At 44.2% G+C, this 17,863-nt stretch overlaps 1 protein-coding gene and 1 long non-coding RNA gene across 2 annotated transcripts in view; one reads left to right on the forward strand and one right to left on the reverse strand.

Annotated features, from left to right (window-relative positions):
- Positions 1–17,863, reverse strand: part of mamdc2a (MAM domain containing 2a) — a 40,277-nt gene that overhangs the window by 2,515 nt on the left and 19,899 nt on the right. The window contains exons 4-11 of the mRNA XM_031300460.2: positions 14,251–14,335; positions 13,267–13,398; positions 10,526–10,782; positions 8,097–8,190; positions 7,157–7,303; positions 2,812–3,077; positions 1,255–1,351; positions 565–711 (exon numbers count right to left, since the gene is read on the reverse strand). Of these exons, the coding sequence (XP_031156320.2) occupies positions 565–711; positions 1,255–1,351; positions 2,812–3,077; positions 7,157–7,303; positions 8,097–8,190; positions 10,526–10,782; positions 13,267–13,398; positions 14,251–14,335 (1,225 nt within the window). The remainder of the gene's footprint in view (positions 1–564; positions 712–1,254; positions 1,352–2,811; positions 3,078–7,156; positions 7,304–8,096; positions 8,191–10,525; positions 10,783–13,266; positions 13,399–14,250; positions 14,336–17,863) is intronic.
- On the forward strand, positions 8,674–17,614 carry LOC116050436. The gene is made up of 3 exons (XR_004105091.1): positions 8,674–8,795; positions 12,430–12,434; positions 17,605–17,614. It is a non-coding gene; the product is annotated as an uncharacterized LOC116050436 (long non-coding RNA).

Here is a 17,863-nt window from a genome sequence, read left to right on the forward strand (position 1 = left end):
TTGGTTGAAATAAACCCTTAATTCACTCATTTACATGTGGAGATATGTTGGCTCTATACACGCTAAAAGTCCTGATTATTTACATGGAGTCTGGTGGGTTTGGTGATGGGGATTTCGGGGCTGTTTCATGTTAAACTAAAAGGATCTTACTCTTTAACTAAAAGGTCTATCTCTGTAGGGATCCATCCCATAATGTTGTCAGACACTTAGAATAATAATCTGAGTCTGTCAGCGGCAAAAACAGAACTTTTAATGGACGCTAACTGATGCTGAACATTTGTCCTGTAGGGTTACATTACAGCCCGGTTCACGGCTTTTAAAGATTTTGTTCACTTACACACCAATGCATGGGAAAATAGGGTTGATAATAACGAAATTACCCTCTAACATCCAACAGCCAACGACTCAAATATTCAGACATCTTAAGCAGAAGAAGCCTATATGAATTGATGATTTTCAAAACAGTGGAATGTAATAATCCTTTTAGTTGCACATCACACGCAGGGTTCCATCCAGCCATCATGTAAGGGGTATGACCTCTGAATTTAGAAGGAAATGACTCACCCACCCCAGTAGTGTGGTCTCCTCTGGGCCCTGTATAGGAGGTGGGGGTGTGTCCTCGGACTCGCAGCCAGTCTGCTTTGTCTTCTTTCTTATCCTGGATGTAGCCACAGATTCCACTCTCAAAGTTACACCGGCCTGGGAGGGAACCTGTGGCGCAAACATAAGGTGAGCAAGGCAAAAAGGTCTCAGCGCAATGTGTGCTGCAGTTTTCATGCAAACTCCAGGATCATTCTGCAAGTGAAAGGGAGATTTTAGTGGTGTGTTCACTATGTCTGATGTCACTTTGTTTTCCAACCACAACCTTCTTTGAGGCTTGTGTACATCCCATCTGAGCTGTTGCGTCACAAATTCTGTGAGCTGTAAATTCAGTGGAATACAGAATCATCCTCTGATAACATGTCTCAGCTTTTTTGTAATGGAGGCCCCCCCGACTCCAGTGTGCCCCCACTATTTTTTATGAAAGTCCTCCTGCGCCTCTCTTTTCCTTTCCTTTCCTCTCATAATCTCCCCTACCCTCCCCTTTATTAAACTTTATGGCCTGGCTTGGCCGTCGTGAAATGCACCTAGCCAGGATGCACTGATTAGACTAGGTCAAGCCTCGCTTTATCAGTTATCCTGGATTTATAAATTCTGCTTTTTGTGAAACAGCCCACAGTAGTTTGTCAGTGTATGTCTTGGTGAGTCTTTTACCTGCTGTGATTTGACAGTCCCCCAGGCTGACAGTGATGTCATCGATGGCTGCCAGGCCACATTCCCAGAAGTTCTTACATATGCTGACAAACACTAGCTGCGAAACAGAGAAAAAGACTAAATACCTTAACCATTTATCAGACTCATCCACTCATCCATCTACTCATACACTCATCCATCCATCCTTCCACCATCCATCCATCCACCCATCCACCCATCCATCCAACCATCTATCCATCATCCACCCATCCACCCACCCATCCATCCATCCATCCATCCAACCATCCACCCATCCATCCATCATCCATCCATCCACCCATCCACCCATCCATCCATCCATCCATTCACCCATCCACCCATCCATCCACCTATCCATCCATCCACCCACCCATCCATGCTTCCATCCATCCATCATCCACCCATCCATCCACCCACCCATCCATCCATCCATCCATCCACCCATCCATCCATCCATCCATCCATCCATCCATCCATCCACCCACCCATCCATCCATCCATCATCCACCCATCCATCCATCCACCCATCCATCCATCCACCCATACATCCATCCATCCACTCACCCATCCATCCATCCACCCATCCACCCATCCACCCATCCATCCATCCATCCACCCATCCATCCATCTATCCATCCATCCATCCATCCACCCATCCATCCATCCATCCACCCACCCATCCATCCATCCACCCACCCACCCATCCACCCATCCATCCATCCATCCACCCACCCATCCATCCATCCATCCATCATCCATCCATCCACCCACCCATCCATCATCCATCCATCCACCCATCCATCCATCCACCCATCCATCCATCCATCCATCATCCATCCATCCATCCACCCACCCATCCATCCATCCATCATCCATCCACCCATCCATCCACCCATCCATCCATCCATCCATCATCCATCCATCCACCCATGCATCCATCCACCCATCCATCCATCCATCATCCATCCATCCATCCATCCATCCATCCATCCATCATCCATCTATCCATCCATCCATCCATCCACCCATGCATCCATCCACCCATCCATCCATCCATCCATCCATCCATCTATCCATCCATCCATCCATCCATCTATCCAGCCATCCATCTGCAGGTTTCACCAAGTCAAATTTAAGATTTTTTAAGACCATTTGAAGACCATTATGAATTAAATTTAAGACCTATATCCCAACATAAAAGTACAACGAAATGCAGAGTCACAAAATGACTGAAGTGAAGTAAATAAATGTATTCAAATTAAATAAAAGCAAAACGGAGTAATAATAGTCGGTAAATATACAGCAAATTATATTTGGACTAAAAAAAAAAACATTATAAAGTGCAGAGGAAGCATTAGAGGTAGTTTTACATGGACGTAGGACAATGAATTCCTGTTTAAAATTATTTAAGATCTAGAAAACAATACTTCAGTGAACTTAAGACTTTTTAAGGCCTAAAATTTTGATTTAGAAATGTTAGACTTTTTAAGACCCTGCGGAAACCCTGTCCACACACATCAGCCATGTAATGCTTCATACCTTGGAAAGCATGGGCTTCATGTAGGTGATCTCCACCTCAGTCCACACAGCCGCGGCAGTGTCAGCCAGGCTCCACACCTTCTCCTGGGCCACATTGTTCTCGTCATAAATGTAAAGAACCAGAGCATTGTCTACTTTCCGAAATCCATGAAGCATGTAGTAGAACCTCACGCAGTATTTGTGGTTCCCTGGTAAGAAGGGACCATGAAGCCGACCCACATAGCCGGGCCTAGCAGTGAAACGCGTGTTGGCCAGGAGGAAACAGCCTAAGAAAGATAAGACGCAGAACATAATTAAGAGGTTTTATGTTCAATGACAATGTGTTTAATGACAACAGAGTAACGTGCAAAGTAACACTCCCTGTCCATCATGAGGCAGTGAGGAAACAGAATGTCTTGCCGTGGTGTAGTTATGCAAAGGACAAATACTGTATACTAGGGCTGAACGATTAATTGCATTTGCGATAATATCGCGATATGTTAAAACGCGATTTCCTAATTGCAAAGGCTGCGATTTGGTCACATGACTCGCGAGAGCAAATCAGTCTGCACTCCGCAGAGAAAGCATTAACTACCACGCTAACGCTACGCCGTACCTTGAGCTGATTTCTGTCATTCAAACAACTCTGAGTTGTAGTTTAAAACTTTTACAGCCATTTTAATAAAATGAAGGGTTTTATTCGGGCTTGAGTCTATACATGCAGTTAATGGATACAGACACGCAGAACTGAAGGCTCTGTTGGCAATGATTAGCTCTGATTAGCGGTTAGCTCCAGTTAGCGGTTAGCTAGCTCCGTTATAAAGATATGAGTGGAGGATCTGCCACTGAGAGGGGTAACAACCAGACTGATAAATGACGTTCGGGGAGCTTTCACAGCAGCGTGGCCGCGGTGTTTCAACAGTTTTATTAGTACAGTTAATCCCACGGCAAGAACACCAGCAACTAGCTAACGTAACGATAGCCTCTCTGAACAAGTGCACACGGCAGCATGCAACTTCACGAGGGGGAGGGGCTGGAGGCAGCTCCTCTCTGTGCACTGTAAAAAATACACTGTTGTGTGTGTGTGTATATAGACATATACTATATACTATATTTTTACTTATTTAACTGTCTAGTGTGTAATTGTGTGTTCATACTATACATTATTATATTATTATTCTTTGTTGAATAATACAGAAGACAAAGAGCTTAAAAAAATAATCGAATATCGAATCGCAATCGCAATACTTGGGAAAAAAATCGCAATTAGATTATTTTCAAAAATCGTTCAGCCCTACTGTATACTAAGAGTGGAATATATATATATATATTTTCTTTATTTATTCTGTGTATGTTAATTAAGTGTACTGTAGGGTTGCTATTTTTTGGAGCAGATGTGAAGTCCATCCATCCATCTTCGTCCGCTTATCCGGGGTCGAGTCATGGGGGCAGCAGCTCCAGCAGGGGACCCCAAACTTCCCTTTCCCGAGCCACATTAACCAGCTCCGACTGGGGGATCCCGAGGCGTTCCCAGGCCAGGTTGGAGATATAATCCCTCCACCTAGTCCTGGGTCTTCCCCGAGGCCTCCTCCCAGCTGGATGTGCCTGGAACACCTCCCTAGGGAGGCGCGCAGGGGGCATCCTTACCAGATGCCCAAACCACCTCAACTGGCTCCTTTCGACGCAAAGGAGTAGCAGCTCTACTCCGAGCTCCTCACGGATGACTGAGCTTCTCACCCTATCTCTAAGGGAGACACCAGCCACCCTCCTGAGGAAACCCATTTCGGCCGCTTGTACCCTGGATCTCATTCTTTCGGTCATGACCCAGCCTTCATGACCATAGGTGAGGGTAGGAACGAAAATTGACCGGTAGATTGAGAGCTTTGCCTTCTGGCTCAGCTCTCTTTTCGTCACAACGGTGCGATAAATTGAATGTAATACCGCACCCGCTGCGCCGATTCTCCGACCAATCTCCCGTTCCATTGTCCCCTCACTCGCGAACAAGACCCCAAGGTACTTGAACTCCTTCACTTGGGGTAAGGACTCATTCCCTACCTGGAGTGGCACTCCATCGGTTTCCTGCTGAGAACCATGGCCTCAGATTTAGAGGTGCTGATCCTCATCCCTGCCGCTTCACACTCGGCTGTGAACCGATCCAGTGAGTGCTGAAGGTCGCTGGCCGATGATGCCATCAGGACCACATCATCTGCAAAGAGCAGCGATGAGATCCCCAGCCCACCGAACTGCAACCCCTCCCCTCCCCGACTACGCCTTGATATCCTGTCCATAAATACTACAAACAGGATTGGTGACAAAGCGCAGCCCTGGCGGAGGCCAACCCTCACCTGAAACGAGTCCGACTTACTGCCGAGAACCCGGACACAGCTCTCGCTTTGGTCGTACAGAGATTGGATGGCCCTGAGAAGGGAAGAAGAAGGCCCGGTCATACGTCTTTTCCAGATCCACAAAACACATGTAGACCAGTTGGGCATACTTCCAGGCTCCCTCCAGGATCCTTGCGAGAGTAAAAAGCTGGTCCGTTGTTCCACGACCAGGACGGAATCCGCATTGTTCCTCTTCAACCCGAGGTTTGACTATTGCCGAACCCTCCTTTCCAGCACCTTGGAGTAGACTTTACCAGGGAGGCTGAGAAGTGTGATACCCCTGTAATTGGCACACACCCTCTGGTTCCCCTTTTTGAACAGGGGAACCACCACCCCTGTCTGCCACTCCTTAGGTACTGTCCCAAACTTCCACGCAATGTTGAAGAGGCGTGTCAACCAAGACAACTCCTCCACACCCAGAGCTTTCAGCATTTCTGGACGGATCTCATCAATCCCTGGGGCTTTGCCACTGTGGAGTTGTTTGACTACCTCAGCGACTTCCACCAGGGAAATTGACGACAATCACCCAGCTCTGCCTCTACCATAGAGGGTGTATTAGTCGGATTTAGGAGTTCCTCAAAGTTCTCCTTCCACCGCCCTATTACCTCCTCAGTTGAGGTCAACAGCGTCCCATCCTTACTGTACACAGCTTGGATGGTCCACCGCTTCCCCCTCCTGAGGTGGCGAACAGTTTTCCAGAAGCACCTTGGTGCCGACCGAAAGTCCTTCTCCATGTCTTCTCCGAACTCCTCCCATACCCGCTGCTTTGCCTCTTTCACGGCAGAGGCTGCATCTCTTCGGGCCCTTCCGTACCCTGCAACTGCCTCTGGAGTCCTCTGGGATAACATATATCCGGAAAGACTCCTTCTTCAGTCGGACGGCTTCCCTGACCACCGGTGTCCACCATGGTGTTCGTGGGTTACCGCCCCTTGAGGCACCTAAGACCCTAAGACCACAGCTCCTCGCCGCAGCTTCAGCAATGGAAACTTTGAACATTGTCCACTCGGGTTCAATGCCCCCAGCCTCCACAGGGATGCAAGAAAAGCTCCGCCGGAGGTGTGAGTTGAAAGTCTGTCGGACAGGGGTCTCCTCCAGACATTCCCAATTTACCCGCACTACCCGTTTGGGCTTACCAGGTCTGTCCAGAGTCTTCCCCCACCCCCTGACACAACTCACCACCAGATGGTGATCGGTTGACAGCTCCGCCCCTCTCTTCACCCGAGTGTCCAAAACATACGGCCTCAGATCAGATGAAACGATTATAAAATCGATCATTGACCTTTGGCCTAGGGTGCTCTGGTACCAAGTACACTTATGAGCATCCCTATGTTCGAACATGGTGTTTGTTATAGACAATCCATGACTAGCACAGAAGTCCAACAACAAACAACTACTCGGATTTAGATCAAGGAGGCCGTTCCTCCCAATCACGCCTCTCTATGTGTCTCCATCATTGCCCACGTGTGCGTTGAAGTCCCCCAGCAGAACTATGGAGTCCCCCCCTGGAGCCCCATGCAGGATTTCATTCAAGGTCTCCAAGAAGGCCCATATGCACAAACAACAAAACAAGAGTTTTCCCCCCCACAACCCACAGGCGTAGGGAGGCGACCCTCTCGTCCACCGGTGTAAACTCCAACGTAGTGGCGCTCAGCCGGGGGCTTGTGAGTATCCCCACACCCACCCGGCGCCTCACACCCTGGGCAGATGTGAAGTCGAAAAAAATAAATATGTGGAGTCTAGATCATAGTTAGTGTCAATGTACAGATAAACACAAAGCCTTTATAATGTTTCCGTGCCTTTGTTACTTCATGAGTTGGTGTTCATGCTATAGTTTATGTTGCCAGTCATTGTTAATTTCCTTTTATTTATATGTTATCTGCTTTGGCAATATAAGCAATGTCTTCTCATGCCAATAAAGCTCTTTGAATTGAGAAACAGAAATTGAAAGCATAGCAGACATGGATGAGCATGTGGTGACTCACCTGCTCCGGTGGTATGGTCTCCTATCCTGTAGGCGTTGGGCTTGACTGTGACTCTGCTCCACACCTTACTCTCTGTCGTCTCCTGGTAGTACAGGCACAGCCCATTCTCAAAGTCACAGCTGGCGATAGAGGGGTCAAAGGTCGGCTCTGGAACACAAAACACAGCATCTCAAATATTTACCTACCTTGATAACCGTTAAAGAGTGTTAAATGGTATAACACCATCAGAAAATACATAAACATGGACATGGAGATTCATCGTAGTGTCTCTGGTCACTTCTCCACAGTCTAATCAACCACCCTCAAAATAAATGTTATAATGTAAATGTTAATATCAACATTTATTAGACAGATTATAAAATGCCTACAACCAAAGAGTTTTACCCTATGGATATTCTTGTTTGATTCATATTTGCTCGTAGAGCTTTGCGTCACAAGCAAATGAAAAGTGGCCATAGGCTGATTGCAGAAAACTATGATTCTCCCAAGATGTTCTCCCAGCAGTTGCTGGTTGTATTTAGCTGCTACAGAGCTCCGGGACGCCGGCTACCAGCAGCAGTTGTTTAGCTGCCAACAGGTGACTGTGAGCCGGCTACAGTCAAATTATTGTGTTGTATGTTAAAAAATAAAAACACAAACACGAAATGAAACTTATAAGCAATAAAAAAGAAAAAGAAACGAGATCCTCAGCAACAAATAAGCAACTCAAATAATATTGTCCATGTTAGTATATTATGGGTAGGAAGAAGTTGAGAACTAGGGTTAGTTCCTCGTCCTACCCTCTCTTAATTTGCATTATTCATAATAGAAATTCAATTCGCATCCATTAGTGTCCGTGTTTAACTCAGTCGGCTTGAACAAATCCACTCTTTTAGACAAAAACAAGAACAAAATAGTCTGGAGAGATAAACCAAACTAAAGTAAAATAAACTAAAATCACCTGTGTCAGTGTGGCAGAATTCAGGAGAAAAAGAGATGTCATCTATGGCCACGTATCCACCTCTGGCACTGTTGAAAGCCACCTCAAACACCACCTGGTAACACACACACACACACAAACACACACACAGACACACACACACACACAAACACACACACGCACAAACACACACACAGACAGACAGACACACACACACACAGACACACAGACAGACACACACACAGACACACACACATACACACACAGACAGACACACACACACACACACAAACACACAGACACACACACAGACACACACACGCACAAACACACACACAGACAGACAGACACACACACACAGACACACAGACAGAAACACACACACACACACACAGACACAGACACACGCACGCACGCAGACACACACACACACACACACACACACACACACACACACAAACACACAGACACACAGACACACACGCACAAACACACACACAGACAGCACAATTATTTAAAGTGACACACAGAGAGCAAAACCCCTTCTCAAGTCTCCAAAAGTCTAAACACATTTTCTGTTTAACACACAAATTCACTTTTTAAATGCACTGAACACGGTTCCCTGCATAAGACACAACAATCTGACAGCAAGTCACATGTTTGCCATTTCAAATCACTGCCATTCAAAATGACACTACATGAGCTGATTGGCCAATATATGTACCACCTGGCCAAACACCTCATTGGTTCATTGTTACCACTTAAATCAGGAAGTAACCACTATGATGCCTCTTTTTTTTCTATATATTTATTTCTATACATTTTTTCTGCAGTTTCCTTTTTCAGTTTACTGTTTTTTTGTGAGCATACTTTTGTTCAGTCCAATGTAAATATATCTGCTGTGCATATGTTACACTGACTTGTTTGGTGAAAAATAAAAAAATAAACGTTCAACAGCGTGTGTGTGTGTGTGTGTGTGTGTGTGTGTGTGTGTGTGTGTGCAAATATATCTGTGCATGTGAGCAATCTGAAGAATTTTCTATAATTTGAACTTCAATTATGGCAAAGCATACTAAAGATGAGAGTGCTTTTCATTATGTCCAACAGTGTGTAGTTGGTTAGACAAACATCTGGTAATATGAATGAAGTGTGTGCCATTTGGTGCAAAAGTTTGATTTTGATAATGCTATATGTAGTTTTTGTTGCAGGATATATGAGGTATTTTGCAGTTTGGGTGTTTGGTTTTGTGAATTGTGTTAAGTATTTTGATAAAACCAGCCTAGTTTGCAAAATTTTGTTTTAGCAATTGGAAAAAAACTGTAACAGATGGGTAACCAGCGATTTATGACTTATGAGTCTAAGTCATACATTGCTCATGACTGACCAATGTCTAAGTCTGAGACCAATTAATCATGAGAACAGTCTATGTTAGTAGTTCTGTAAGAGTTATTACATAATTTGACTGAAAGAGACAACTATATCGTTAATCGCAAGTACTTCTGAGACAGTTAATTATACAGCAAAATTTGGATTTGTTGAACAGCTGAGGTCAGTGAGATGTTATAATACATGTTGTGAATGTATGACATGTACTGATAGATAAGACAGCTGTAGAAGCCAGACAGTGACATCAGTGTAGCGTATGAACATGGGTTACTCAGCGGAGTGCTACTTAATGGAAAAGCTCTGTACGAGTCTTGGCTCGGTTGGACAGGAGGAACTGACCCAGTTAGTCATGTTACGCAAGCCTTCTTTCCACAGGCTGTGGGAGGCGTTCTGGCTGAATGCACAAGGAAAGGAAAACCGTGGAGACACAAAGAAGAATACAGATTTGAAAGTGCAGTGGAAAGCCACAGTGGAGTGTGTGTATGTGGGCGAGTCTGTCCAATCAGCACACAACATAAGAATGAGACAGAGAAGTAGCGTATTATTTTATCCAGGGTTTTCCCTGCCATTATAAGGTTTAGGTGCAGCACCAGAGCCGATTTGGGCTGCACCTAAACCAAATAACTGTAGATTGTAATCTTTAGCAAGACTTGTCTTTGGTCTTTTTGAGTGTTATTTATTTATGATCTTCTCTAGCTTTTCCAACGTTTTAGACACAGATATGGTGATAATAATGGTCCAAAATTATGTGAAAAAGAGACGCAAAACTACCACAAAGGGACACAAACCGACTACAAAGAAAACCAAATGAAAAATGTAACACTTTGTTGAGGAAGGACCCTTAAATCCCCTGTACACCTACGGGACAACACAAATAACTCAGACTATGAGACAACACTTGTTACAGTAAACCGAGATGATTCTTTAAGGGGGGGAAGTTTGAAGGTGGTTCCAGTATCTCAGAAACAGTCATGATGTACTTAGTTACATCCCACCCCTGAAATTGATTTGCCTTTTCATTGATATGGAGCTGGCCTGCTGTGAGTGCTAGCTCTGGTACTGACCTCCAGGGGGTGCGGGGCCTTGATGTCCACGCTGACCTGAGTCCAGCCGTCAGTAACGTACACCTCTGGCTTCCAGATCTCCTCATAGTGGCCCAGCTGGTCTCTGGTGAACACTGAGAAGATGTTTCCCCTCTCCTGGTCTCTGTGGTAGTAGAAGGACAGGCAGCCGGCCATGGGTGCCGTGGTCATGGGTGAGGTGAGCTTGGCTACTTCCTGGAAGTGCTTGACGTACACTGAGTCCACATACATGTAGTGGCCTGGAGCAGTGGAAGATACAGACGAGCTGAAGGTACACGGTTATGGGCTGATACTGTCACATTTATAGTAGTGATGGCGAGATGAAGCCTCATGAAGCACTGAAGCTTTTCAGCAAAGTGGTTCTCAAAAGGGTTCATTTCTCACAATACCACCTGTTGGTCAAAGAGTTTTAAACAGGCAGATACATTACGCATGATCTATGTGATCAGTGATACACTGGATCAGAGACGGTTTTAACTGCACTTTGCGCCAGTAAAGACTTAGAAATAACCATGAAGAAAAAATCTATTTTCACGTAATCCATTTATATCAATATAGTGCTTATTTTCCTGGTGTATATGGACTGTATTTACATAGCTCCTTTCTAGTCTTAACGACTACTCAAAGTGCTTTAACATAGTACAGGAACCATTCACCATTCACACACTGTGGCTGAGGCTGCATCAGGAGCAATTTAGGGTTCAATGTCTTGCCCAAGGACACTTCAGCATGGGACTGCAGGGACCAGGGATCAAACCACCAACCTTCCGATTGGTAGGCGACAGCTCTTACCACTTGAGCCACAGCTGCCCCAGGTAGTATAGTAAAATTAACATAACTGTATAATAAACAGATTTCCTTGAGAGGAATGCAGCTTTCAAACGTGTAAATCAATTCTTTTGGTCATAATATAAAAGCAGGAGGGGCGATTTTAGCATTCTAAAACTGGAAAGTGGCAGTGGTTTAACAGGGCTGAGGGCGGTGAATGTGCTCATGTAGATCATGGATGTGTAATAAAACCGGGGTATGGATTCGAAACAGTTCCTGAACCAGTCACATGGTACGGACGTGCAGCGAGGCTTTGGATGTCATCAATGACGTCATTTGTCTAAAACGATACAAGACTTGATATGCGCTTCACGGAAAACTTCCGGGATCTTTCGACACACGCTCCGAATCCTCAGCACAGAACATAACATCACTAATTTATAGAATATGTGTGTACTGATTCAGACACACATCCATCAGTGTTTGGAGATTAAACAGAAGTTTGTTACAGACTGCATTGAGTGTTGACTATGTTGTTGCTTTTAAACATATAAAGCAGAGATGGACAGCCACGAGGTGCAAACCTGCACGTCTTCATCCTAACCAAACAACACAGCTGTTCATTTTACTGGCCAGCACACCTTCCTGATTACAGATTCTGTCTCCAGAACCATCAATCCATGTAAACGGACTGTCAGACTACACAGCCATTATATGCAGCTGGATGGACTGGTAGACGTGGAAATATTATGTTATCCACATACTGTAGATTGTGCTGTGATTTGGAATTTCAATGAGATTTTCAATGAGATTTTGCCTGGTTCAAGTTAAAGTTTATCTAAAGGCAACAGTAATAACATTCATTGAGGCACCTTACAGAGAAGTCGTCCATGTCAACACAAACCAAATATTACAGAAGCACAAATTTTAAAGATCCACAATCACAACTGAATCTGTATATTCAGACAGACAGTATAATAAAATTAAAGTGTTTTTGAACATTAAAGCATTAACATGTTCTAGTAGAAACCCAAAATACAAGTATGAACATGAAAGTGAGCATGATATGGGACCTTTAAGTCCTGCTGTCAGCAGACAGAAAATAACTTATTAAACAGTGTATGTAGTGATATCAGGGGATCAAATGGGAAAATATTCCCACAGCTGTCAACACCGTGTCATCACAGAGCCATACTGTCACAGAAATAAAGAAGGAATATTTGACATGAAGTTAAAGGTCCAGGCAATATGTCTTGCTGAAGCAAAGTAGAGTCATGGAGATGGACACGAGAATATATCTGATTATACAGTAGGTGATGGTACACTGTCCGGAGGATGTTCACGTTGACAGTGATCTGTATGAACTCTGAGGCAGCTAACTGGACTCTTTGAGTTGATAATAAAAATCTCCTGTAGCTCTTTCAAAAGACTACAGGTGCGTTGTTATGATGCAGCAATAAGCCTAAGTATGACATAAAAATTGTTCCTATGTTTCCTCATATCATGAAAAAAATAATACTGTGGCTGCCAGGCCTGTCAGATGCAGCAGTCAGACCTCAGTGCAGACTCGGCATACCGCACAATAATAACCATTTGGGAGCTGCAGACGTAAACAGCTAACCACACTGTTGACAAAGGGAAGCTGTATATTTAGCCATATTTTGGCAGAAATATGTGTTTGGACAGTTCAGAACACAATGATCATAGAAAGAGAAGAGAAGTGGATTGTACTGCAGTAACAGTTTACAATAAAAAGTTTCTTTGCAGTAAAACTAGGCTGCTCTTGAAATCCATTAAAAGTTATGGATGCATGTTATGAATTTAACTGTATACACACCAACCTACTGTGCTGGTGCAATACACCCTGCAGATGCATAATCCTGAACGTGCATGTGCACTCATACGTTCAGACTGTGTGTGTGTGTGTGTGTGTGTGTGTGTGTGTGTGTGTGTACCTCTCTGGTTGTTGGTGGTGTGGTTTAGCAGCAGGTTGGACTCTCTGGCCACACTCCCCCCAACGTACCAGTTGACGTTTGGGTTCCAGCTGTTACTGTAGCCACACAGGTGATGCTCCTCAAAGTTACACTCTGGTAATAGGAACAGCAAAGACAACCATTAGTCCTTACTCAACCTTACATCTTTTGTATGAATAAATACCGTTTATACAGTTTCCTATCAGACTTTACATTAAAGGTGAAACATCTCAGTTGATGAGACTGTCCTCTCCCCAGAAAACACTCCCATAGGTTGTTTGTTCAAGCAGCGATTGGGACCCATAGTAACGTTTATAATGGTGGCACCCTCTAGTGGCAGTAGTAGTTATGAAGGGAGCAAAGCAGGAAGTAAAGTGATGTACGTGAAGTATTACCGTGCATATAATGTCCGGGACATTTCTGTCGCGCCGCCCTCCACTTTATTCCTCTGGGTGACGTCAAGCGACTTTAACGCGCCCGCAAAGCATCCCGGGAAGGCGGCGCTGCATTTGAAATAAATGCTGCGCATCAAAAAAGCTGGCCGATGCCCATCTGCATATGCAAATGTTTCCTGCAACAGCAAAGCCCTGGCTATGTCTCGCTCGTCTCTTTTCTTCTCTCTCTCCTGTGAAATGAAGCAGCCTTCAAGTGCGCTCGGAAATATCATGATTTATAAACTTTTTTTTTTTTTTTACTTTACCGAGCAATCAGAGCTACGTCACGTTCTGCATCACGTGTGTAACCGGAGGTGAAGTACATGTAACCACCATCTTTTTCTAAACTTAACAGAGTAGTTTTGGTGCGTAAACCTGACCAAACTGTGACCGTTTCAGAACATTTAAAAGCGCGACCGCTCTGTTCTCTGGTTTAGATATGAGCCTGTGGTTGATATTAGAGGGTAGGAATAAACAACCTATATTGTTATATGGATTGGAGGACTTGTTGCAGTTGATATAACACACTGACCTATACAGAAACCAGGAACAATGTGAATTTCAAAGATGGCCACATGGTTCCCTGAGTCCCGTTCAGGTCGACCTTCCAACAAAACCTGAGGGAGGAAAAACAGACTTACAGTACCAACATTACATCACGTCACACGGCTGTCACTCCATGCCATGTCGCAGTTATCTCATCAGATCAGATCTCCTAAAATCATGTTGAGTCATGTCCCATCACCGTCACCACTGTGACATCACTGTGGGGCATCAGGGCATCGCACGTGTCAGTTTTAGGGGCTACTATTCTATATGATAGGTTAATTATTACTAATGCATTATGTGGAGGCAGCATTTGACTGTTCTACCTGATTTGAACTACTTTACACTGTTGGGCAGATAAACTATAACAGTGCATCATATTTCTTTTTTTAACTTGTTTCTTTTGTACTTGTATGTACAATCTTAGTAACTACATAGTCAAATGCACAACACTGTTAGAATAGTTCATGGAATTACGGAATAATACACTGTGTGAATATGAAGGAATTTTCTGTATCGATTTTCTGTATTTTGATTTTTTGATTTTGGATTTTTTGGGGATTTGGAATAGAAATGTCCATTTGAAGGTACAGAGGATATACTGTACATCTACAGAATTTTCCTTTTTGGGATTAACAGAAATGTCTGTAAATTTAGCAGAAAAGGTTAAAGATACTGGTCATTTTCTGCCAGGATATATCAGTTTTTTTCTTGAAGTGAAGATTTCCCTCTGAATTGCTGTGAAGGAAATTGATATACTTTTGTACTTTACTAAATTTGTACTTCGGTACAGTACCTGAGTAAATGTAGTTAGTCCCATTCCACATTCCATTACCTTTCTGTGAGATTAAACATCTCAGGTCATGTACGTGGGGGTGGGTGGGTGGCTAAGGCTTAGGTAGAGAGACACAGTACACCCACCTACCAACCAACACCACTGACTGGGGATGTATGCATAGCATTTGGACATAATCCAGAGGAACAGACAGCCCACCTGAATCACAGGAAGGTGAGGAGAACCAGGTCAGAGATATCATTTGGTCCTAGTCCAGTGGGTGATTTGTAAAGCAGTAGAAGTATTTTAAAATCACTGGTTACCATGCAGAGACTTTGGAATGAGTGTGATATATTTCATATTCATTAGAAACTAGTCTCGCGTTGCCAGATCTATCTCCACAGCGCTGTGTGTCAGTGCTGGAGCAAGGTTGGGCTACGCCGCTTATCTTTCCTGGGATAGGGGAAAAAACACTCTGGCATGTTTGTACTTCACATCAAACATCACATCGTCGTCATGTCTTTAAAATGCAAATCTAAAGAATGACTGAATTACAAACTGTGAATGAGTTCATATCTGCCCACAGACAGATTACCCTTCCAGTCAGTGCATTAGAGCACCCTGGCCAGTATTGCAGGTACTAATCCTGGAGCTATAAACACTGGTCTGCAGCCATACTTTAGTTATTTAGGATGACAGTCAGCCATGTCGTTACTTTAAGTACCAACATGATGTAGTTCTGTTTTCCCTTTATAACTCAGCATGGCACGTGGAACAACCTCTCAGTCTCCATTACAGAGTTTTAACTTGAAAGCGTTGCACCATCTATTCTTTCCGTATATCCACTTTAAGAGTTGTTCCCAAAGCAGACTCCATGGAGGATGTTAGTGCCCTGGTTGACAATAAGGAAGCTAGAAGGCTGAGATGACATCATCGATTCTTTTATGGTACTTGTGGGCCTTGGCCTCAAACTCACCCTGTATTTAAGGAGGGGTTAGCTTTCTTTAAATTTAGATTAGCAAGTCAAACTTTATTCATATAACACATGCCATTCTAAAGAAAACACAATCTGCTTTACAGAACATAAAACACATACAAACTTTATTCTTATTTGTCACATGCACACAATGCAATGTAGTGAAATTCAACTACCCATCCCACGTATTAGGAGCAGTTGACAGTTATACACACAGCAACTGGGGAGCAACTCGGGGTTCAGTGTCTTGCTCAAGGACACTTTGACATGTGGCCGGAGGAGCCTGGGATCAAACCTACAAACTTGTTATTGAGGGGCAACCACTCCTCCGAGCCACAAGCCACCATACACACACACACACACACACACACACACACACACACACATACATACACATGTTATGGGTCAGTTGTTTTTCCCCGTCCCGTTTGTGTGTTCTCTCCCCTTTTCCCTATGTGTCTGTCTGTTCTGTGTTGGTTTCCACCTGGAGTTTGCTGGAGGTGTGGTTTGAGGAATGTAAGTCAAGGGGCGTGGCCATTCATCTCTGCACAGCTACCTGCTCAGCTGCAGCGCATTCCATGATTCAACCCAGCAGTACATATACCCGGGCTGATGACCTCATCGGCACCAGTTCGTTACAACAATCCATGTGGTAACTTGACTCATTGTTCCTGTCAGTCCTGAAGTATTCTTATACTTAGTGCCCCTACTTACCTTGTGTTCTCCATCTAGATTCCGCTCTAGACCTGCTGCCTTCTCCGCTGTACCTGCTGTGCTTCCAGTTCACACCATCCAGTCTCGTCATCCACGCTGGGATTTCTCTGTGTACTAGAGTGTACTCCGCTCTGCCTGCTCGCCTCGAGCCTCGGACCAGCCCTGGAGCTTCCCTGCCCTGACTCTACCGTCATTGCTTCTTATAAGTACAATCTGTTCATTAAAGACTCCTTTAAAACTGAACTACTAGTCCCGTGTGTTTATCTCTGCGTTCTGGGTTAGAACTGAACCTTAACAACACACACACACACACACACACACACACACACACACACATACATACATACATACATACATGGATACACACATACACATACATACATACATACATACATATACATACACACACACACACACACACACACACACACATACATACAAACAAACAAACGCAACCACCTTGATACCACATCCCATCAAATATATCTGTGTCTGAATGACTTTAATTGAGTGTTTCTGATGCAGTATTCCAGTAAAACTAAAAGCAGCTGCACTAACTGTTGGTTTAACCCCTGCAACAATCAGAAGGCCTGTCCCAAATTACCCACAAGCCACTTGGAGGAAACCAGTGCAAGATCTTGAAACTGGTTTGATGTGAAAAAAAAGTCTCTTCCTATTTACCAATCTGCAGTATTTTGAATTATAAGTTGTGACTGGCCTCCAGGAAAGCCTTGCAGTAAATGGACTGTATTTATATAGCTATTATTAGCTATATATTTCTAGTCTCAACGACTACTCAAAGCTTTAACATAGTACAGGAACCATTCACCATTCACACACACATTCATACACTGTGGCTGAGGCTGCCATACAAGGTGCCACCTGCTCATCAGAGAAACAATCTGGCGCAGCATCAGGAGTTATTTGGGGTTCAGTGTCCTGCCCAAGGACACTTCAGCATGGAACTGCAGGGCCAGGGATTGAACCACCGACCTTCCGATTGGTACACGACCACTCTACCACCTGACCCACAGCCGCCCCATATTCTAACTGAAGGTGACAGGAGTCCTCTTACTTTGGATATATTTCCCAATAATGATAAAAGTCTGTATTGTAAACACTGCTCTGGAATGT

Source organism: Sander lucioperca, chromosome 2 (assembly GCF_008315115.2).
Source record: "Sander lucioperca isolate FBNREF2018 chromosome 2, SLUC_FBN_1.2, whole genome shotgun sequence".
NCBI lineage: Eukaryota > Metazoa > Chordata > Actinopteri > Perciformes > Percidae > Sander > Sander lucioperca.